At 45.6% G+C, this 24,883-nt stretch overlaps 1 protein-coding gene across 2 annotated transcripts in view; it reads left to right on the top strand.

The window, feature by feature from the left end:
- Positions 1 to 12,585: 12,585 nt before the first annotated feature.
- LOC136621638 (flavin-containing monooxygenase 5-like) overlaps positions 12,586 to 24,883 on the top strand; it is a 39,664-nt gene continuing 27,366 nt past the window's right edge. The window contains exons 1-3 of one of the 2 annotated variants that reach the window (XM_066597275.1): positions 12,586 to 12,632; positions 24,244 to 24,384; positions 24,482 to 24,670. In XM_066597275.1, the coding sequence (XP_066453372.1) occupies positions 24,253 to 24,384; positions 24,482 to 24,670 (321 nt within the window). In that variant the 5' untranslated portion in view covers positions 12,586 to 12,632; positions 24,244 to 24,252. Of the gene's footprint in view, positions 12,633 to 12,690; positions 12,761 to 24,243; positions 24,385 to 24,481; positions 24,671 to 24,883 lie in introns of those variants that run through there. The other variant, XM_066597273.1, reaches the window with a different exon arrangement.

Consider the following 24,883-nt stretch of genomic DNA (forward strand, 5'->3'; position numbering starts at 1 on the left):
ACAAAACTATATAATAATAAGCCTGGATTTATTTTGTGAACAGGCGTAATTCAGTTTTTTTTGGCCATTCTCGTTATTTGTTATATGTAAGCGCCTATGTACAAGGTTGATATGTGTCATGTACCTGTCACCTAGTAGCCTACTGTATAATTCCAAAGTCCTATTCTCAGAGGCACGCTGGCAACACAATGATGTAGTTGTGCTGCCTGCCTCTGGAAAAGGTAACTAAGGAGCAGAATACTCCCTTGCACTCACCACAACTGACTATTCAATCGTATCAGCATCATCAGCTCTTTGTCCTGTTACACTTAAGATTGCAATTACTATCTAAAATGCATAATTCTGTTCTGGCAGGACATCCGAGGATTAACAATACCAGCAGACTGATAACGAGAAATTTCTCGTGGCCTTCTATGAAATGTGATGTTTACAGTTATGTGTCTTCTTGTGAAGTTTCTTCTAGAACCAAATCCCCTTGGAATTGTCACGTCTGTACGGCACATGAGCACCACGCTCAGTACAGACACAAGGTGACATACAAAACTTCTGCAGTAGATAATATTATGCACTGTAGAACCATGCTATGCTGAACAGTAGCACCCTAACCTAGCGGTGGGGGGGGGGGGGAGGGGTGAAGGGTTCCTGCCTAAAAGCGGAGTAATTGCCTCGATAGAAGCGACCCCATGGTCTTCATTCCGGGCCCTGATTGTCCCTATAAAGCCCCCCTGGAGAGATGAACCAAACAGCAAAGCATAACAGAGAAGGAAAACAAAAATACAACTGAAAAGGAAACAGCAACAACTTAACTGCAAGTCCCAATACACCCAGCACAAAGGAACACCACTCTCCACTGTTCTCCTATTGAACTGAATTAGTAGCATTGAGCAAAAGGAGGGGTAATAATATAACACTACTCCACAATTGAGGACTGACAGAGAAATCAGAGAACCACACCTCCAACCTTCTCCTAGGCCTGACTAATCCAGCATGCATCCATGCAGCAAAGAGAGACAGAACAGCAGTCTCTGCATATGGTGCATTAACCTTTGTCCTGAATAACAAGGCAGCAGGTATTGGCCTGCATCGAGGCCACTATGCCATGATGCTGTCGGGACTGACAAGCCACGACAGGAATCTCCCGGGTGGGAGGTTGTTGCCTTTGTCTGCACCAGAGAAACCTTGAACCCACTGGTCCATGGATTTTATCACTGATTTCCCCCCCTATGGGAGAAATACCATTGTTTGGGTAGTGGTGGTGTAGTGGCCGATTACATGCTTTCCTGACCCCCTCCATAATGTCATAATGGAAAGTCTTGTGTTGATGCACTGTGCAAAATATTTTGTTGATCTGTTGTGTGTATTGCATAGCTGCAGTAAGCGATGGGTTGATGTCTGCAAAATATGAGCTGTCTGCCTGTGAATGTAACAATTCTATCCTGTCACATGGTATGACAGAAAATATAAATGTGTGTACTTGAGAGCGGTAAAGGAGTTGGTCTTCCATCTTCCAGAGCTGCTAGAGAAAGTACAGAGCACATGGGGGCACCTTCAGCCCTCATGTGTTGAAGATGAAGGAAGAGGAAGGGTTTTCCCAGAATGCGTTTCTTCAGTTTGAATTCTGAGGCCCAAAGAGAGAGAGACGAGTGCCAGTTTAGTCTGTCAAGACCTAGTGCAGAGGTACTCAATTGTCTGTGTTTCAGACTCATTGATTCTGAAGTTTGAGTCCCGCTGAGTGGAAGTACTCGGCAGCCAGAGAGTCTGTGGAATGACCCTGTCCCTTTCCTCTTCTGAAGTGTTCCCCATCCAGGAGTGATACCTGACAGATAACTTGGCCTGCAGGACCGGTAACATCCTGAGTTTCCTCCCTGACCTCAAATCTCCTGTTTTACCTGCACTAGTGTATCTCTTTTGAATTTATGCCTTGTACCACTAAAGTTAAGTTTCCAGTCAAGTTATTTCCAGGCCCTGACCATTCCTGGGGACCGGAGGTACTTAAACTGTCTATGGCTCATTTATTTTTGCCGCCGATGGTCATGCTGAATGGTGCTGGAACGGTGGCGTCACACGTGACAAATCCCTCTACACCTCTTACCCTGTTTATTGGGCATCCCCATGTTTGGGGTGTCCAGCAGAGGCCTCAGCGCTACCCTGGCCTTGGCCACATGTGTCCCTCTGTGAGGGAGCCTGGTAAGTGCCGCCGTGACAAGCCAACACTTTACCCTCCCAGGATCTCAGTGTATGCCACGTGTCTGGGGTTTTCCTACGGGGTGCTGCAGTCGAGCTGTCAGCAAGATTTGTCATTTAAAGGGGTTGTCCCGAGGCAGCAAGTGGGTCTATACACTTCTGCATGGCCATAATAATGCACTTTGTAATGTACATTGTGCATTAATTATGAGCCATACAGAAGTTATAAAAAGTTTTATACTTACCTGCTCCGTTGCTGGCGTCCTCGTCTCCATGGTGCCGACTAATTTTCGCCCTCCGATGGCCAAATTAGCCGCGCTTGCGCAGTCCGGGTCTTCTCCTCTTCTCTATGGGGCTCCGTGTAGCTCCGCCCCGTCACGTGCCGATTCCAGCCAATCAGGAGGCTGGAATCGGCAATGGACCGCACAGAAGCCCTGCGGTCCATGAAGACAGAGGATCCCGGCGGCCATCTTCAGCAGGTGAGTATGAAGACGCCGGACCGCCGGGATTCAGGTAAGCGCTGTGCGGGTGGGTTTTTTAACCCCTGCATCGGGGTTGTCTCGCGCCGAACGGGGGGGGGGTTTAAAAAAAAAAAAAACCCGTTTCGGCGCGGGACATCTCCTTTAACGGCTCTAAATGAATTTGGCTAAACTATTCTTAACTCATATTGTCAAGTTGCATGGGTTGCCATTTAATATTGTCTTGGATCGGGTGTTCAGTTTGTGTCTAAATTCTGGCACCTCCTGTGCCATCGTTTGGGCATCCAGCTGTCTTTCTCCTCCGCATAGCATCCTAAGACAAATGGTCAAACTGAAAGATGGCTTAGCTCCTGAGTTTGCTCTATACAATATATTATGACTTCGTCCACATATGTATAAGAAATTAATCAGTACAAAAAACAAAACTATATAATAATAAGCCTGGATTTATTTTGTGAACAGGCGTAATTCAGTTTTTTTTCAGCCATTCTCGTTATTGGTTATATGTAAGCTCCTATGTACAAGGTTGATATGTGTCATGTACCTGTCACCTAGTAGCCTACTGTATAATTCCAAAGTCCTATCCTCACTACACCCTCAGCTGTTGGGGTGATAAGTGTCTTCACTTGCTTTAACCTAATCATAAAAATAGGTCAAACGATATCCAATCACAGATAAGTGTGCAGCCAGCGAAGGTTGTTTGTGTTAGACTTTAGACCTGAAAGAAAACATTATATAAGACTCTGATCACTGTAATCTATTCTATAACAAGCAGAGGATCACAACCGAGCAGGTAATTTATATGTGGGAGACATATCATCGTCTTTCTGCAGGAAGATCTGCAATTTGAAAGTCTTCCTCATTTATATAATGCAGCACTTTCCTCTTCTGTTCTGTGATTGCTTTCCAGTGTGCTGTAATTCTCATTTTTTCATTTCCATATTCCAGGGGCTAAAACTTTTTTATGGCTTACTAAGCTAAAATCCATGGCAGGCTTGGGAGTCTTCACATGGCCCCAGTCTGCCGTGGCAATCCATCGGTACCTGGCGGCAGTTAGCTGGGGGGTCTCTCCGATACCCTAACTGCTAAGACGTGGCAGTCAGAATTGACCGTGACATTTCAGCAGTTTCATGATTATGATAAGAGTTCGCTGGAACAGCTGATAGCCACTGAGTATGGAGTGAGCTTAGCTCCCTAGTCTGCTACATAACCCCCCTCCCTGCCATGATGAATATATCTGCAAAGGTTGTTAAAGAGTTAATTATGCTTTAGCTGTTGCCATTGTACAACCCCTACCTATGTCCCTTACCAGGGACAGATCCAGGGTATTATTTTATGGGGTAGAAAGCTTTATCTACAGCTCTACTTGAGAATGTCAGTCTCAGGAAAAGAAGCCGCAATGCCCCCTGAATGTTACAGGTAAAGACAAGCTAAAGAGTCTTGAAGGGAGGGATTTGTAGGGGTCCCTATGGCAACTGTTGCTTGTGACCTGGAGCATCTATGGCAAACATGTCAAACTAAGGGTTCTTTCACAAGGGTGCAGCGATTTTCGGTTGGGCGTGTCACGGCCACAGCATGACTGAAAGTTGTGTAAACGAGAGGTAGCCATGACCAAATTACGGCTGCATCTCCTGTCTATGCGGTCATTCAGATGGCCCGCTCCGGTGAGTATACACCGAGCCCGGGATACCGTCGGGCAGGGGAAGACATAGTAACATAGTAACATAGTATGTAAGGCCGAATGAAGACAATGTCCATCTAGTCCAGCCTGTCTATCCTACTGTGTTGATCCAGAGGAAGGCAAAAAACCCCAAGGCCAGAAGCCAATTAGCCCTTTTGGGGGAAAAATTCCTTCCCGACTCCCTAATGGCAATCAGACTGTTCCCTGGATCAACCCCTAATAGTTCCTACCTGCCTGTATACCAGGATTGACACTTAACCTAATATTTATATCCTGTAATATCCTTCTTCTCCAGAAAGACATCAAGTCCCCTTTTAAACTCCTCTATGGATTTTGCCATCACCACTTCCTCCGGTAGAGAGTTCCACAGTCTAACTGCTCTTACAGTAAAGAATCCCCTTCTATGTTGGTGATGAAACCTACTTTCCTCTAATCGTAGCGGATGTCCTCTTGTTACCGTCATGGTCCTGGGTGTAAACAGATCGCGGGAGAGATCCATGTGTTGTCCCCTCATGTACTTATACATGGTTATTTGGTCGCCTCTTAACCTTCTTTTTTCTAGAGTAAATAGTCCCAGTTTGGATAGCCTCTCAGGGTATTCCAGTCCCGTCATTCCATGTATTAGTTTAGTTGCCCTTCTTTGAACCCCTTCAAGCACTGTGACATCTTTCCTGAGCACCGGTGTCCAGAATTATACGCAGTATTCCATGTGAGGCCTGACAAGTGCCTTATATAATGGAAGGATAACGTTCTCGTCCTTCACCCCTATACCTCTTTTAATGCACCCCAAGACTTTATTTGCCTTTGCAGCAGCTGACTGGCATTGGTTACTCTAGTTTAGTCTATTATCCACTAATACCCCCAGATCCTTTTCCATATCACTTTTCCCTAGTGGTACCCCATTAAGTGAATATTTGTGACATCCGTTCCTCCTGCCCATGTGCACAGTCTTACATTTTTCAACATTGAACTTCATTTGCCATTTTCCTGCCCAGGCCCCCAGCTTATCCAGGTCAGTTTGTAGCCGCACGTTGTCCTCCGTTGCATTAATTATATTGTATAATTTTGTGTCATCTGCAAATATTGATATTTTGCTGTGCAGCCCCTCTATCAGGTCATTGATAAATATGTTGAACAGAGTGGGGCCTAGTACTGAACCCTGTGGCACCCCGCTAGCGACTGTGGTCCAATCAGAGTATGAGCCATTTATTACCACCCTCTGCTTTCTATCATTGAGCCAATTTTTTACCCACTTACACACGTTTTCGCCCAGTCCGAGCTGCCTCATTTTGTATATTAGCCTATTATGTGGCACGGTGTCAAAGGCTTTAGAGAAGTCCAGATATACGAGATCAATAGATTCTCCCTGGTCCAGCTTAGAGCTTACTTCATCATAGAAACTGATCAGATTTGTTTTTACATGAGCGACCCTTTATGAATCCATGCTGGTGAGGAGTTATTCCCTTAATCTCCTTGAGGTACTCATCGATGGCGTCTCTCAGAATCCCCTCAAAAATTTTTCCCGTTACTGAAGTGAGACTTACTGGCCTGTAGTTACCAGGCTCACTTTTGCTCCCTTTTTTGTAAATTGGAACCACGTTGGCAATGTGCCAGTCCAATGGTACTACTCCGGTCTTGATAGTGTCTAGAAATATTAGGTATAGCGGCCTAGCTATCTCGTCACTTAGTTCCTTTAGTATCCTTGGGTGTAATCCATCTGGGCCCGGCGATTTATCAATTTTAGTTTTCTTTAGACGCTTCCGCACCTCCTCCTGCGTCAGGTATGAGATATTTTGTGAGGGGTTCGTTTTATTCCCCTGCATCTCGTGTGGCATTTCCTTTACTTTGGTGAATACACTTGAGAAGAAACTGTTTAGTAGATTTGCTTTCCCTTCGTCATCATCAATGATTTCTCCTGCATTGTTTTTTAAAGGGCCAGCGCTCTCCCTGCAAATCCTTTTGCTGTTAATGTAGTTGAAAAATAGCTTCGGGTTGTTTTTGCTCTCTTTTGCGATCCGTCTTTCTGCTTCCACCTTGGCAGTTTTGATCGTATCTTTGCATATTTTGTTTTTTTCCCTGTACGATTTTAGCGCTTCTTCGCTGCCTTGTTGCTTTAGTAGTTTGAACGCATTCTTCTTTTCGTTTATTGCGCCTCGTACCATCTTGTCGAGCCACATTGGTTTCCTTTTAGCTGAGTTTCTTTTATTTTTAAAGGGAATGAACTGCTCACATGAGGCGATTAGGATCCTTTTGAACTTTTCCCATTTTTCCTCCGTACTGATATTTTTGAGGATGTTGTCCCAATTAATGTTACCGATAGTAGTTCTAAGCTCATCAAATTTTGCTTTACTAAAGTTTAGTTTCTTTGCCACTCCCTGATAAGGCTTCCTATTGATTGACAGCTGGAAGTTGATTATATTGTGGTCGCTGTTCCCCAAGTGCCCCTCAACCTGTACCCCCTTTATACGTTCCGGTTTGGCTCTGCTAAACTGCCTTCCCCCTCTCCACCCCCTTGCTGGCTCTCAGCAAGAGGAGGGGCAGGGTGGGACAGGAGCCAGTGTGCTAAGCTCCCGGCCCTTGTCGGTTGCCAGCAATGGGTTGGGGCGGGAGCTTAGCACACAAGCTCATGCCCCATTCCACCCCCTCCCTTTGCAAACAGCCAGCAAGGACACACTGCTAAACTCCCTTGCACTTCCCTTCTCTCTCTGTATTCTGGCGGCGGATCACTGGTACTACTAGGGCACTGTGTGGGTCATTATAACTACTGGGTCCACTAAGGGGGTTATTCTTATTACTGGAGTCACTTACTATGGGGGTCACTTACTACTAGGGCTACTATTGGGAACACTATTACTACTGGGGCCACTATGGGGGCCACTCTTGTTATTGGAGGCACTCTGATTACTGTGGTCACTTACTACTGGGGCTACTATGAGGGACACTATTATTACTAGGGTCACTATGGGGGGCACTATTACTATTGGTGTCACTATGGAAACCACTCTTATTATTGAAGCCACTCTGATTACTGTGGTCCCTTACTATGGGGGTCAATATGGGGGGTCCCTATTATTACTGGGGTCACTATAGGGGTCACTGTTACCTATGGGGCCACTATGGGGGTCATTATCACCACTGGTGTAGTGCCCCAGAACACCATCCTGGTCCCCTCTATAAATGTCATACATTTTTTGTCCTATGTAGATGCACTGTGCAAAGCTTGCCTTGTCGTATCCAGTGTGTGTTGAACAGCTACGGTGCTAGAGAGGTTAACTCTAATAAAATCATTGCCTGCATGTAGATGTATCTGTCTGTCATGTCATGTGGTATGAGTGAGGGCATAAATAGGAGTGTTTGAGAATGGGAAAGGGCTTCCATCTAATCTGCAGAGAGAGCGCTAACACAGAGCCACATGGAAGCACTTTCAGCTTCCATGTAGGTGAAGATGGAAGAAGAGGAGAGATATTCCGCCACGATTGGAGTGTGGATGTGAATAGAGTGAGTCCCCAAGATCTTAAGAGAGAGAGACCATCCTCCAATAATTCTGTATAGAGGAACCTACCATACAGGTACCAGTTCACACTACAGGCTTTTCCTGCGTGGCCGTCCAAAGTCTGGATCACCACACTGAGGTACACCACTGAATCACACCCACGCGTCTGCCATGTGGGGTGTTATTGTTTAAGTCTTCCTGTGAATAATTGTTGCCAGAGAGTCTGCGGAGTGACTTCTACCCCTCTTCCTCCTCTGCAGTGCTCCCAGTACAGGAGTGGTGTCATACAGATAACATGGACTGTAGGACTGTTTACATCTTGTGTATCCTTCCTGACCTCTGAGCTCTAGCCTGCTTTCACTTAAAGAGAATTGTAGCTGTATTGCATTGATTACCTGTTTATCAAAGTTTATTCTTGAAGTACCTTGGTTCTTCAATCATTAGTGGGGAACCAAGGTACTATACACAAGTCTCTGTGTTCTTTTCTCTGCCGCGTAACAGACCGCTGTGTGCCCAGGGTCTCCCCACTGGGGTTTTGCACTGGGTCCACTATGGGGGTCATTGTTATTACTAGGGCTACTATGGGGGTCACTCTTTTTACTGAAGTCACTTACTACTAGGGTCACTATGGGGGTCACTTTTACTACTGTGGCCACTATGGGGTTACTATCACTACTGGAGCTACTGGAGGACCTGAAAGGACTGAATGCATTGTCATGAGATGTTTAAGCTCTCTGTTCACCTGTGATCCAGCACAACATCCTGGACAAAATAACACTGCATGGTGTGCTCTTTTGTCAAGTAAAATGTCAAGTAGCATTATGGGAACTCACCGTCCCCAACTGGCATTCCATTTTTCTGTGATGAAACAGGAAAGCAGAATGACATGACACAGATGTGAGCAACGTTAACCCAATTTTCTCACTGTATATTGAGGCTGAACTGACCTATGCAGTGCAAAAGCTGGGTTAAAGCACAGTCAGTCCCCACTAATCATGTACGGTACTTTGTTACTCAATTGCTGCTACTGCACAGTGGATTCCTGGGAAAGCTGGGTTGCAGCAGTGAATTACGCTATAACCCACCTCCCCCACTAGGAGTCTACCAGCAGTTTTGCATCGCAAAACCCCTGCTAGATCCCCTTTAAAAGATGGTGAGCACAAGCCACATGAATTATTTTGTTCCCCGTTAGAAAAACATCAAAACAAAACTAAGCTAAAATATATCTATACACATTGGACACAGCATATCTATAAGATAAGACATCTTTTATAACACAGGGAGCTCAGTTACAGTGGATCAGTTTTGGTATACTTGTAAATAATGTAATCACCACATATACCAGTTCTACCCATAGAGAAGTAATTACAGTACAGTGATCAGAGGTGACTTAATCTGTAATTGGAGTCATCCACTTTCATTTTTCTTCTTCATCTGGCCCAGATCACCATGAGGACTTCTTCCAGTCATGACTTGTCTCTACACACCAACTCCCCATCCGGCTTTTCATTATGCCTCTCTTAGCTCTCTTTCACACAGGTATTGCGAACGAGCAAAAGCTGCGGTCAAGTCTCTAAAATCTCCCATTTTCTTGCACATTGTAATGGAAATATTTTTTATGGCTGTCTTGCAGCCATTAATCCCTGATTTTATATATATATATATATATATATATATATATATATATATATATAATCTTTATTTGTATAGCGCCAGATATATATATATCTGAACCAGATTTAATACCTGAACTAGGCCCCGCATTCTAAGGACGTAACCCAAGACCTGTTCTGCATGTTTAGCGTGTGTAAGTAAGAGAATGGTTTTGATGTTTGTTGTAACCACAAATGACACCAGTCTGTCTTTGTAGGAGACTGCCATATACATATCGGGACTTAGCCCCACCCCTGTCCCACCTCCTTTCATTGCAAATAGTGCAGAGGGGTGGAGAGGAGGCAGAGAGGGGGCGGGAGCTCAGTTCCTACTCCTAGCTCTTTCATCCCCCCCCCCTGCAGACGAGGACAACATATATCGACTCGGCGTGAAAACCGAGCCGATATACGTTCGTGGGAATGCAGCCTTAGCCGATATACGTCATCCTCATCTGCAGGGGGGGGGGGATGGAAAAGCCAGGAGCAGGAAGTGAGCTCCCGCCCCCTCTCTGATCCTCTGCACTTTATGCAACGAAAGGAGCCGGGATGGGGGCGGGGCTAAGTTCAGTGAATTAGCCCCGCCCTGTCCCGCCTCTCCCCATTGCAAATAGTGCAGAGGGGCGGAGAGGAGGCAGAGAGGGGGCGGGAGCTCAATTCCTGCTCCTGGCTTTTCCATCCTCCCCCCCTGCAGAGGAGAACGACGTATATTCGCTCGGCGTGAAAACCGAGCCGATATACTTTCGTGGGAATGCAGCCCACAAGGTAGACCTTGTCTGACTAGATCTTATCACTCTATAGGAACTGGTCAATTCCAGAGTTTGATAACATCATTGATGCAAAGCTTGGAGCATATGGCATATGACTTAAGGCCCATTTAGACACAACAATTATCGCTCAAAAATTGATCAAAGCCAACTTGTGAGCGATAATCGTTGGGTCTAACTGCATTGACATTGTGCAGTTTTCGTTAATCCATCGCTCATCGTTGTCTTTCAGTGTTCTGAAAGACAATGATGAGTCTTATCAGGGATTCACAGCGGGATACAGCTGATACTATTGTTTCAGCTGTATCCCACTCCCTGATGGCAGGCAGGGTATGAAGAACGCTGCTGTATGGGCTATCTTTTCCGGCTGACCAATTTTACACGCCGGAAAATTGCCCATTTGAATGGATGCATTGAAATCCAATGTTTCAGATGGTCACGATATTTGGACGGCGTTTTATCGTGGCAAAATAGCTCATGTGAATGAGGCCTCACTGTCCCCTACACAGTAATAATACCCTCTTCATGCTCCTTTATGACTAAGGCCCCCTTCACACAATCTTATGCATATTTGCACTTATCTGAGCACTGTGTATTTGCGGATTGAACAATGCTTTTTTACACATACGTTGGCATGCTTTACTGTACTTTTTCCATGCGAAAGGCATGTTCACACGCACCGATTTAAATGGCATTAGTCTAATTAGTTCCAGATGTGTTCTTTTTCAGTTAAATTACATAGCATATGAAGCATCTCCTTGCAAATCGAGCGCCTGTTTGCAGAGATGAGCGAGCATACTCGTCCGAGCTTGATGCTCATTCGAGTATTAGGGTGCTCAAGATGCTCGTTACTCGAGACGAGCACCACGTGGTACTCGTCTCGATTAAACAAGCACTGACCATTGAATTCAATGGAGCCGGCAATACAGCCCGCTCCATTGAAAGCAATGGGCTGCCGGCGATCTCAGGATGAATTTTCGGGAAGGGCTTAAAAATATAAGCCCTTACCTGAAAATCATCTTAAAATGTGTAAAAATTAAAAAGAAAAATGTCAGCATAAAGATCGCTCTCCTCTGCCACAGCTGTAACAGCTGTGGCAGAGAAGAACGATGTTAGCCCATTGAATTCAATGGAGCCGGCAATACATTTTTTTTTTATTTTTACACATTTTAGGATGATTTTCAGGTAAGGGCTTATATTTTTAAGCCCTTCCCGAAAATTCATCCCGCGCTCACCGGCAGCCCATTGCTTTCAATGGAGCCGGCTGTATTGCTGGCTCCATTGAATTCAATGGGCTAACATCGTTCTTCTCTGCCACAGCTGTTACAGCTGTGGCAGAGGAGAACGATCTTTATGCTGACAGTGTGGGGGGGGGGGGGGGGAGGCACTCTTGCCGCTATTGTGGCTTAATAGTGGGACCTGGGAACTTGAGATGCAGCCCAACATGTAGCCCCTCGCCTGCCCTATTCGTTTCTGTATCGTTCCCATCACTTTCGTGAATTTCCTAGATTTTCACAAATGAAAACCTTAGCGAGCATCGGCGATATACAAAAATGCTCGGGTCGCCCATTGACTTTAATGGGGCTCGTTACTCGAAACGAACCCTCGAGCATTGCGGGAAGTTCGACTCGAGTAACGAGCACTCGAGCATTTTGGTGCTCGCTCATCTCTACACACCACCCATTGACTTCCATGACTCATGCTGTATTTTTTTTTTTTTTTGCGCAACCGAAATATATAGTAAAAATACACGCACATGATCAAACCCATTGAAATCAATGTTTTCCATTCTCTACGTATTGCGCACGTAAATTTTGAGTGCACAAATATGTCTGCGTGAATCTAACCTAAGGGCTCAAGTAGCCTTAAATATACATCAAACAATGTGACCCTGTCTTTCATTTGGATTTGAATTGTATCTGGATTCCTAATAAAACCTTTTGTTTTCTGGTCGCTAGACCGTCCTGTTTGTATTTGGGTTATTTTTTGCAAATATGTAAAGTATAATGTGACCTTCTGTAATCAGGTCCTATTCAATTTAATGGGATCCAAGTTGACAATTTAGGCATCTGAACCATGTTTAGCATAATGTTAATCCTGGGCCTCTAATAGTATTATTGACCTTTATTAACTGCCCATTGGATTCAAAGAGTCCAGATTTTCCTTTGCAAAGAAGCAAAGTCTGCTTTATCTGCAGTCAGCCCTTCCCTGTTATTATGTTTGCGTGATTTCTCTGTATGTGAAAAGTTGTAATTGTTCAGCAGTCAGCGCCTTCTACAGAAAAGGAAAAGAAGGAGGTCCCCTCCGCAGGGCCGCTGCTTGTGATTCGCTAATACTCCTTACATCATGGCTTTCTCGTAACAGCTTCATGGCTGGAGAGTAAGCGGACGCTTTATATAGCTACTCATTGCAAATCAGATAGTATAGGGTTAAATAAGGAAAGTCAAAGGGCCTCCATGTAGAAGCAGGAAGTGCTTGTGTGCTGCTGCTAAGACTACTGAATTCAGGCAAGTAGTAGGCATGCAGTGAATTAGCTGCTCCTTCTTCTACATGTAGTGGCTCACAGTTCATGCTCTATAGTCCGCCGGCATATTTGATACATAGTCCATATTGTACAGCAACATATTGTAGTACTGTTCATGTGTGGTGCATATATAACAAATGTAGCAGAGTGAATTTAGCTGTATACAGTATTGAATGTTACTGTGTTATTTATGTAGCGTGAAGCCTAAATATATAGTGTCTGTGTGTCAAGGTGTGACATAAACTAAAGGGACACAATTTGTTACATTGTTGCAGGCTTATATGTAAATTTCTTGGCAGTGCTACATTTGTGGATCATGTGCAATGAAGTCTAGGGTGTCACACAGATGAACTATGTGCACTATAAGAAATGAGAACTGAGCAGTGAAGCTAAAGCTGTTTTTCATTTAGATAATTTCATAAATCTCCTAATTTTTATAGCATACTAGAGGTGGGGCAGATTCTCCTCGGTATATTCACAGAGAGGGGAGTTTCATTCTCCTCCAGTATATGTGCATACAGAGGTGAGGTAGATTCTCCTCATTATGTACATACAGAGGTGAGGTAGATTCTCCTCATTATGTACATACAGAGGTGAGGTGGATTCTCCTCAGTATGTACATACAGGGGTGAGGTGGATTCTCCTCAGTATGTACATACAGGGGTGAGGTGGATTCTCCTCAGTATGTACATACAGAGGTGAGGTGGATTCTCCTCAGTATGTACATACAGGAGTGAGGTGGATTCTCCTCAGTATGTACATACAGAGGTGAGGTGGATTCTCCTCAGTATGTACATACAGAGGTGAGGTGGATTCTCCTCAGTATGTACATACAGGGGTGAGGTGGATTCTCCTCAGTATGTACATACAGGGGTGAGGTGGATTCTCCTCAGTATGTACATACAGAGGTGAGGTGGATTCTCCTCAGTATGTACATACAGGGGTGAGGTGGATTCTCCTCAGTATGTACATACAAAAGTGAGGTGGATTCTCCTCAGTATGTACATACAAAAGTGAGGTGGATTCTCCTCAGTATGTACATACAAAAGTGAGGTGGATTCTCCTCAGTATGTACATACAAAAGTGAGGTGGATTCTCCTCAGTATGTACATACAAAAGTGAGGTGGATTCTTCTCAGTATGTACATACAAAAGTGAGGTGGATTCTCCTCGGAGTATGTACCTACAAAAGTGAGGTGGATTCTCCTCGGAGTATGTACCTACAAAAGTGAGGTGGATTCTCCTCGGAGTATGTACCTACAAAAGTGAGGTGGATTCTCCTCGGAGTATGTACCTACAAAAGTGAGGTGGATTCTCCTCGGTGTATATACACAGAGAGGTGAGGTGGATTCTCCTCGGTGTATATACACAGAGAGGTGAGGTGGATTCTCCTCGGTGTATATACACAGAGAGGTGAGGTGGATTCTCCTCGGTGTATATACACATTTCTTTGTGTGTGCTAAAAAACATGGAAGCATGCTCCTATTGATTTTAATGTGCAATTAAGCCTAATCTATAAGGGTCGTAATCGTACGCGGGAAGTGGTCATTTTCTTTTCACGTGTGGCAATGCAAAGTTAAGCAAAACCATATCGCTGCTCAGTGAAAATCGCACGTTTGCAAGCGCAATATAAGGCCAAAGCTTCTTGGCCCAATATCGTGCTCATTTTTCCTTCCATTCTGCATACATTTTTTTTCACCTGGCCAAAAAAAAAAGCATAAATGTGCAGGATCTACACTTAATTTTTTTTTTGTTTTGCTTTTCAACCAAAATTAAATACCGCATTTAAAAAAATGCATGTAGTTTTTAACAATCCATGCTTTTTTTCTAAACAGCATACACTTTTGGAAAATCCACATACTCTTTTTGAGCAATTTTTAATTGCAGTTAAAAACCACAACAAAATATGCCATGTGACTCAAAATATGACAATTGACTGATGCACATTATGCCAGAAAAGTGTTTTACATGCAAGTCCGCATTTATCATGTGTTTTAAGAGACTTTTGGACAGTTTTCCAACTTTCCAGAAAAGCGTGTGTGGCCTGAATTATGCCAAATTTAGCTGCAATTTTTGGCATAAACTAAGCCAATTAATAGGTGGTCTAAACTTGGACTAGACCGTCTTAAAATTTGACAGATTTACTATACTTTGATAAACTAGCGCATTTTAAGACTGTCTAGTCTGAGTTTGCCCTGTCTAATTTACAGAGAGGATTAGTAAATAAGCCTCCATTTGTGAACGCAAGCTAAACTGACCTGCAGTACGGATTTTAAATCTGCAGTGTGTTAATTTATGTTTCAGTCTTGATTTCACCTATTTAATGGGAGACCTCACATTGCGTGCACCTAGCCGCCGGTCCTATTGAAAACAATGGGTGCTGCAATATGAGCGCACGCAGCAAGATAGAGCACACTGCGATTTGTTTCCCACATAGCATCGCGGTGCCATGCAGGAAAACATCACTCATGTATATGACCCCAATTCAAAAGAATTGGGTCCATATTTGTGCCTCTCGCAACGCAGAAATCTTGCACAATTTTCTCATCCATGTGAAGCTGGCCTAACGTATTTGTACAGAATTTTGATCATGCAGATTTTATGTGCCCATTGCGCAAATGCAGGCATCTTTTCGTTTACATCTGTGTGAGACCGGGCTGAAAAAACACATCAAAGTCTGCATCAAAATTTACATTACAAGATGATTTTGGTACAAACCCGCTGCAGAAATATACTACACATGAATGTAGTGTAAGGATGTCTTTGAAAATGAGAAACATCTTCAGGTTCTGAAGGTCAAAGCTGGTTGAATCTTATATTCCTATCTCAGCAGTAACTTGCTGGGATGTTTCCTTATGCCACAACCACCGGGTCTGGATAATGGAAAGAGACGAGGAGGCTGTTCTACACTGGTTTAGTAACTCCCATAGAAGTGAACGGGAGTTAAGGAAACTGGAGCTGCGGAAATAACGTAGATTGTTGTTCTATGCAGAGTTATGGAAACATTGTAGTTTGTTGTCTTAGGCCTTTTTCGTAAAACCTTGTCTTCTATGGGAATTATGAAGTATCATGGAACATCCAATTTGTCTGTTTCTATACTCCTGATCACCCTGGCCACTACATATAAGTGGGATGATGGTCGGAGAGGGACATTCTAGAAATAGAAGCACGTCCCGTCCCTGAGACCCACACTTATCAAACTATTTTGGTATAGCCTGTGGTTATACAGTATAGATGGGCAGGTCACTAATAAACTTTTGAACATGCTGTTTTTGTATAATGTTCAAAAAGCATTAGGGCGCTTTCACAATGGCGATAAAATCGTGCGATTATCATGCGATGTGAGAGTGAGTGAAAGTGCAGAATTATGAAAACAATTATTTTCAATGTTTTCCTTTCTATGTGATGATGTGAGAGGAAAAAATCTCAGCGTGTCCTTTCTTTCTGCATTTTATGTTTGTTTTTTTTTTTTTGTTTTTTTATCTCCCAAGTTTCCCTATGAAGCCTCCCTTTTATTGTATGGAAAAGCCACGATTTTTGTGCGATGCAAAATCACGGTAGTGATGTTTTTGTGAGAAAAAGCAGTGCTGACGCTCAAATATCGCGCGGAATAAAGCTGCAATTTTCTCACTGCGACATCGCGATCGCCAGTGTGAAGGTCCCTTAACCCCTTGAGTGGCAGGTTTCCTACCACCCAGTCGTGCCCACCAGGGCAGGTTTTTTAAAATGGTCTAATCATTGAATTTCAACTAATTTTGCAGTTGCGTCTCAAGAGCCATAACTTTTTCATTTTTCCATTGACATGGCCATATAAGGGCTTGTTTTTTGCGGGACAAGTTGTGATTTTTTAAACAGGGGGGAGGAAAAAAAGAAATGGGGAAAAAAGAAAAAAAGGGGCCATGTCATTAAGGGGTTAAATAATGTATTAACTTCCTTCTCTGAGTCATTACGACGCATGGATACCACATGTGTGATTATATTTTTGATTTTTTACAAAGTAAAGGGAGACAAGTGTTTTTATAATTTTTTTTACTTTTTTTTTTCTTTTTTTTTTTTCTTTTTCTTTTTTTCTTTTGTCCCTTTAGGGGACTTCCACAGGGACCCATCAGGACCCCTGATCACATTCCGGGGGTCCGATGGTGACAGCCCTTTACATGCTGCAGTCACATAGACTGCAGCATGTAAAGGGTTAACACAGCAGAGAGCGGAGGTTTTCTCTGATCTCTGCTGTAAGAGCTAGTACCTAGCTGTCCTCTGACAGCTAACAACCAGCTCTCCCTGCCACAGAGACCATCGGCTTGCTTCTGACAAGCCGATGGTCTCTATGGCAACCTGTAAACAAACCAGTGCAGGAGATTGCCGACATGTCGGCAATATCCTCTGCTGGTTTTTCAAAGCCCTTGCTTTGTTCTCTGTGGGACTGTGCAGGCAGAGCACACTGTCACAGCTTGTGGCATTGTGCTCTGCAGCTCCCATAGTGATACATAGCCCGGAAATCTTCCGGGCTATGTCACTATGAGCAGTGGAGCTCGTCCCGGAAAATTTCCGGGCGTGCCACTCAAGGGGTTAAAAGGTTTTTCTATAAACACCACATTGTGAAGGAGGTTTCCATGGATCCCGTGAGTCCATAATCGATCCATCATTAGAAAGATATAGTCACGTGGAGTATGGAGGCCGGAGGGATCCTGAGTGTGACCAAATACCAGCTATGTTTCGGGGGACCGCTCACTTTCTGAAGCATGTGCAGATATATAAAAAGGGCATATTCCAAAGTTTAATGGTGTCCTACCAATCTTCACTGTATGGATGTCATTAGCAATGCGAGATCCTATTTGTCACGTTTTCTGTAGATGTGGAGGTGTCGTCCCATACGCCTTTTATTGGCTGCTGTGGATATGCTATAAACGTTTTAGCGCCTGTTCACACTGGTATCTGCTAGAGATGAGCGAACGTACTTGTTCGAGCTTGATGCTCGTTCGAGTATTAGCGTGTTCGAGATGCTCGTTATTCGAAAGGAGCACCACGCGATGTTCGAGTTACTTTCACTTTCATCTCTGAGACGTTAGCGCGCTTTTCTGGCCAATAGAAAGACAGGGAAGGCATTACAACTTCCCCCTGTGACGTTCAAGCCCTATACCACCCCCCTGCAGTGAGTGGCTGGCGAGATCAGGTGTCACCCGAGTATATAAATCGGCCCCTCCCGCGGCTCGCCACAGATGCATTCAGACATAGCTCAGGGAAAGTGCTGCTGATGCTGGAGCTGCTATAGGGAGAGTGTTAGGAGTTATTGTAGGCTTCAAGAACCCCAACGGTCCTTCTTAGGGCCACATCTGACCGTGTGCAGTACTGTTGAGGCTGCTTTTTGCAGTGTTGCACTTTTTTTTTTTTCTTTTTTGTATATCTGCCGTGCAGCGCATTGCGTCCACAGCATTGCGTCCTGCAGTAATTTTACATAGTCCAGGGCCAGTAGTGGTGAGGCAGGGACAGAAGACATATACAGTGTATATAGGCAGTGGGCTTTTCCAAAAACATTTGGGGAAAAAAAATCTATTTGGGCTGCCTGTGACCGTCCTCAGTGTACTGGGTCTCTGCTGGGGGTAGTTGTGCTAATTCATACGCAGCCAGCTAAGTGTTACAGCAGGCTTGCGCAAAATTCTTTCCTGGCTCTGTGTTGCCTGTTACATCACCGCTGTATTCCTGTCCACAGTGAAACAGTCTGCAGTAATTTTACATAGTCCAGGGCCAGTAGTGGTGAGGCAGGGACAGAAGACATATACAGTGTATATAGGCAGTGGGCTTTTCCAAAAACATTTGGGGAAAAAAATCTATTTGGGCTGCCTGTGACCGTCCTCAGTGTACTGGGTCTCTGCTGGGGGTAGTTGTCTTAATTCATACGCAGCCAGCTAAGTGTTACAGCAGGCTTGCGCAAAATTCTTTCCTGGCTCTGCTGTGCGTTCCGTAAGCGAAGTCAGCCTCCAACCACGAGCCAATAAGCGGCACATTTAATTACAGCGTTCTGTTTCTGCACTGCTGGTAATACAGCATGCTGAGGGGTAGGGGTAGGCCTAGAGGACATGGACGCGGGCGAGGACGCGGAGGCCCAAGTCAGGGTGTGGGCACAGGCCGAGCCAGTGCGGTAGCCAGGGGTAGAGGCAGGGCCAGACCGCGCTACCAGGTTCCCAGTCGCCACTACTTTTCCCGATGTGCCATCCCAGCCCTGCACGACCACGTCTCCCGCAACATTGTACGCACCCTCACCAACGCGGTTACTGCCAAGGTCCACTTAACAACGGACACGTGGACAAGCACAGGCGGGCAGGGCCACTATATCTCCCTGACGGCACATTGGGTGAATTTAGTGGAGGCTGGGACCGAGTCAGAGCCTGGGACCGCTCACGTCCTACCCACCCCCAGAATTGCGGGCCCCAGCTCGGTGCTGGTATCTGCGGCGGTGTATGCTTCCTCCACTAAACCACCCTCCTCCTCCTCCTCCTCCAACGCAACCTCTGTCTCGCAATCAAGATATGTCAGCAGCAGCAGCACGTCGCCAGCAGTCGCTGTCGCGCGGCGTGGCAGCACAGCGGTGGGCAAGCGTCAGCAGGCCGTGCTGAAACTACTCAGCTTAGGAGAGAAGAGGCACACGGCCCACGAACTGCTGCAGGGTCTGACAGAGCAGACCGACCGCTGGCTTTCGCCGCTGAGCCTCCAACCGGGCATGGTCGTGTGTGACAACGGCCGTAACCTGGTGGCGGCTCTGCAGCTCGGCAGCCTCACGCACGTGCCATGCCTGGCCCATGTCTTTAATTTGGTGGTTCAGCGCTTTCTGAAAAGCTACCCCCACTTGTCAGACCTGCTCGGAAAGGTGCGCCGGGTCAGCGCATATTTCCGCAAGTCCAAGACGGACGCTGCCACCCTGCAACATCGGTTTAATCTGCCAGTGCACCAACTGCTGTGCGACGTGCCCACACGGTGGAACTCTACGCTCCACATGTTGACCAGACTCTATGAGCAGCGTAGAGCTATAGTGGAATACCAACTCCAACATGGGCGGCGTAGTGGGAGTCAGCCTCCTCAATTCTTTACAGAAGAGTGGGCCTGGTTGGCAGCCATCTGCCAGGTCCTTGGAAACTTTGAGGAGTCTACCCAGATGGTGAGCGGGGATGCTGCAATCATTAGCGTCACCATTCCTCTGCTATGCCTCTTGAGAAGTTCCCTGCAAAGCATAAAGCAGACGCTTTGCGCTCGGAAACGGAGGCGGGGGAAGACAGTATGTCGCTGGATAGTCAGAGCACCCTCATGTCTATATCTCAGCGCGTTGAGGAGGAGGAGGAGGAGCATGAGGAGGATGAGGAGGAGGGGGAAGAGACAGCTTGGCTCAATGCTGAGGGTACCCATGCTGCTTGCCTCAGCGCGTTGAGGAGGAGTAGAGGGAGGAGCAGGAGGATCCTGAAAGTGATCTTCCTAGTGAGGACAGCCATGTGTTGCGTACAGGTACCCTGGCACACATGGCTGACTTCATGTTAGGATGCCTTTCTCGAGACCCTCGCGTTACACGCATTCTGGCCACTACGGATTACAGGATGTACACACTGCTCGACCCACGGTATAAGGAAAACCTTTCCACTCTCATACCCGAAGAGGAAAGGGGTTCGAGAGTGATGCTATACCACAGGACCCTGGCGGACAAACTGATGGTAACATTCCCATCCGACAGCGCTAGTGGCAGAAGGCGCAGTTCTGAGGGCCAGGTAGCAGGGGAGGCGCGGAGATCAGGCAGCATGTACAGCACAGGCAGGGGAACATTCTCCAAGGCCTTTGACAGCTTTATGGCTCCCCAGCAAGACTGTGTCACTGCTCCCCAGTCAAGGCTGAGTCGGCGGGAGCACTGTAAAAGGATGGTGAGGGAGGAAGTAGCCGATCACACGACCGTCCTCCATGACGCCTCTGCCCCCTACAACTACTGGGTGTTGAAGCTGGACACGTGGCCTAAACTCGCGCTGTATGCCCTGGAGGTGCTTGCTTGTCCTGCGGCTAGCGTCTTGTCAGAGAGGGTGTTTAGTGCGGCTGGGGAATCATCACGGATAAGCGTACCCGCCTGTCAACCGACAGTGCCGACAGGCTTACACTCATCAAGATGAACAAAGCGTGGATTTCCCCAGACTTCTCTTCTCCACCAGCGGACAGCAGCGATACCTAAGCAATACGTAGGCTGCACCCGCGGATGGAAGCATCGTTGTCTATCACCATCAAAAACGTGGACCTTTTTGCTTCATCAATCTGTGTGTTCTATTCATCCTCCTCCTCCTGCTCCTCCTCCTGAAACCTCACGTAATGACGCCGAACGGGCAATTTTTCTTAGGCCCACAAGGCTCAGTCATATAATTTTTGTAAACAATTTTTATATGTTTCAATGCTCATTAAAGCGTTGCAACTTGCACCTGAACCAATTTTTATTTTAACTGGGCTGCCTCCAGGCCTAGTTACCAATTAAGCCACATTAACCAAAGCGATTAATGGGTTTCACCTGCCCTCTTGGTTGGGCATGGGCAATTTTTCTGAGGTACATTAGTACTGTCGGTACACCAATTTTTTTGGGCCCTCGCCTACAGTGTAATCCAATTAATGTTTTGCCCACCTGCATTAAAGCTGACGTTACATCAGCTGTGCTGGGCACTGCAATGGGATATATTCATGTACCGCCGGTGGCTTCCTGGCACCCACCCATGCTGTCGGTCCACACGGAGTTGTAACTGCATGTGTCCACTTCTAAAGAACCCCAGTCTGACTGGGGCATGCAGTGTGGGCCGAAGCCCACCTGCATTAAACATGACATTACCTCAGCTATGCTGGGCACTGCAATGGGATATATTTATGTATCGCCGGTGGCTTCCTGGCACCCACCCATGCTGTCGGTCCACACGGACTTCACAATAGGGAGTTGTACCTGCCTATGTCTACTTATAAAAAACCCCAGTCTGACTGGGGCATGCAGTGTGGGCCGAAGCCCACCCGCATTAAACATGACATTATTACCTCAGCTGTGCTGGGTACTGCAATGGGATATATTTATGTACCGCCGGTGGCTTCCTGGCACCCACCCATGCTGTCGGTCCACACGGAGTTGTAACTGCATGTGTCCACTTCTAAAGAACCCCAGTCTGACTGGGGCATGCAGTGTGGGCCGAAGCCCACCTGCATTAAACATGACATTACCTCAGCTATGCTGGGCACTGCAATGGGATATATTTATGTATCGCCGGTGGCTTCCTGGCACCCACCCATGCTGTCGGTCCACACGGACTTCACAATAGGGAGTTGTACCTGCCTGTGTCTACTTATAAAAAACCCCAGTCTGACTGGGGCATGCAGTGTGGGCCGAAGCCCACCTGCATTTAATCTGACGTTGGCTCTGCTGTCCAGGGCACTGCAATAGGATACATTTATGTACAGCGGGTGGGTTCCAGGGAGCCACCCATGTTGTGGGTGCACACGGAATTCCCATTGGGAGTTGTACCAGCCTGTGACTAGTGTGTGGCACATAGGTTCCCCATTGCTATGCCCACGTGTGCAGCTCCTGATGGCGGTGGCACAGGATTATATTTCTCATTGCTTCTGTACAGCATTGTGGGCTATCGCCCCGCCCCTTTTAAAGAGGGTCGCTGCCTAGCCGTGCCAACCCTCTGCAGTGTGTGCCTGCGGTTCCTCCTCATGGCAGACGCACTTATAAATAGACATTAGGGTGGCGTGGCATGAGGGCAGCTGAAGGCTGCGCAGGGACACTTTGGTGTGCGCTGTGGACACTGGGTCGTGCGGGGGGGGGGGGGGTTGGGCAGCATGTAACCCAGGAGAAGTGGCAGCGGAGTGTCATGCAGGCAGTGATTGTGCTTTGTTGGTGGTAGTGTGGTGCTTAGCTAAGGTATGCATTGCTTTCCAAAGAGGGCTTTTCAGAAGTAAAAATTGTTGGGGGGGGGGGGGGGTTGCCCTCTCTTGCTGCTATTGTGGCTTAATAGTGGGACCTGGGAACTTGAGATGCAGCCTAACATGTAGCCCCTCGCCTGCCCTATCTGTTGCTGTGTCGTTCCCATCACTTTCTTGAATTGCCCAGATTTTCACAAATGGAAACCTTAGTGAGCATCGGCGATATACAAAAATGCTCGGGTCGCCCATTGACTTCAATGGGGTTCGTTACGCGAAACGAACCCTCGAGCATCGCGAAATTTTCGTCCCGAGTAACGAACACCCGAGCATTTAGGTGCTCGCTCATCTCTAGTATCTGCACATGCGTTTCTTATATGTGAGGAAAGTACATAAAAAAAACTACTAAAATGCATTTAATTTAAGCCTATGCTTATGTGCAGTATACGTTTTGATATGCTTTGATCCATTGTGATCCATTTTTTGATGTGAAAAATGTAAATAAAGTATAAGGTCTGTTTCACACGGGCTACAAAATGGCGTGATTTTGTAGCAATATGATATCCCTACAAAACGCATGCGTTTTGTATTGATGTCGCAGCGCTACAAAATCTCGCCATTTTGTAGCCCGTGTGAAAGGGGCCTTAAAGTTGAACACTTTTTTCCCATTGATTGCAATGCTAAAAAAAAATATACGTTTCCATTCTTTCTTTGTGGAACAGAAAAGTGTAGTAGGCTTCAATCCCACATAAAATAACTAAACACAGAAATGTATGTCTTGCGAAATTTAATCAAACATATGCATTTTTTGACTGTTTAACCCACTAGAGCCTATCGGTCGATTATACGATACGTTTCCATCCAATTATTTGGGTAAAAACAGGTTTGTTCCACAGATGACAATGTGGGAGGATCTTTAGATGCTAATAGCCCCTCAGGCTGGCCCCAAACAGGCGATCGTGATTTTGCCGTGAGAAAATCACGGCAAAATCACATTTATTCACTGTGATTTGTGAGCGTCAGCGATGCTTTTTTTGGGGGAATAATCTCACATCTCATCGCTGCCGCCCACGATATAATCGCGCAATTTTTTAAACCTCATAAGCAAATGGAAATTTGGAATGTTAAAATCACATCACATCACAATGCGATAAAAAGAAGCCTCCATAGGAAGACATGGGAGATTTTTAAAAATCGCACATCGCAGAAAGATGGAGCAACCCACGATTTTTTTATCCTCTCAACATCGCATCAGTGAAAACCTCACAGATGAGAATGAAACCATTGTAAATCATTGGTTTCATATTATTCTTTTTTACTGACTATCGCACAATTATCTTGCCCATGTGGAGCCATCCTTGAGAATGGGTTGTTTTTTGTGAGTTTCTTCTGATATGCTGATTTTCCCGAATATATCTTTAATGGTCTACCTCTGATACATATCTGCACCTTCTGGACCTTCTACTCCATGCTAAATGTACTGGTATGGACTACTCAATCTAGAAAAGACTTAAAATGTTCCTCATCGTTGTTGTCCTCATTTATTTTGTAGGCCACCACTATGGGAAAGAAGGTTGCTGTGATAGGAGCTGGAGCCAGCGGTCTCGTGGCTATTAAGAGTTGTTTGGAGGAAGGTTTAGAACCCACCTGCTTTGAGAGAACTGAGGACATCGGTGGACTATGGAGATTCAATGTTAGTTATTAATGTTATTTTAGTTATTTCTAAGAGTCCTTTTCTAAAAAGAGAACATACTGTATATACATAACATCTTGATTTTTGTTTGCTTCAGGAAAGCGCTGAGGCGGGCAGAGCGAGTATTTACAAAACTGTTATTATTAACACTTCCAAGGAGATGATGTGTTACAGTGATTTCCATATTCCAGATGACTACCCGAATTATATGCACAATTCTAAGATTTTGCAGTATTTCAGACTTTACGCTGAACATTTCCAGCTAACTAAATATATACACTTTAAGGTAAGCTATGGTGCTGGTTTGAACTAATAACCTGTAGCTTTGCCACTTTATAAAGTTTTTTTGTCTCTCACAAGATTTTAACCCATTTATGACCGCCGACGGTAAGTTTTGTTTGCAACTGCCAGGGTTCTGTGCAGCAGTGATATAAATTTATGTCAGCACCCCACCAGTGACTGTGACTTCCCTCCTCAGTGGGTCAAACACCCAAAACAT

The sequence above is a fragment of the Eleutherodactylus coqui genome, chromosome 3, assembly GCF_035609145.1.
Source record: "Eleutherodactylus coqui strain aEleCoq1 chromosome 3, aEleCoq1.hap1, whole genome shotgun sequence".
NCBI classification, from domain to species: domain Eukaryota; kingdom Metazoa; phylum Chordata; class Amphibia; order Anura; family Eleutherodactylidae; genus Eleutherodactylus; species Eleutherodactylus coqui.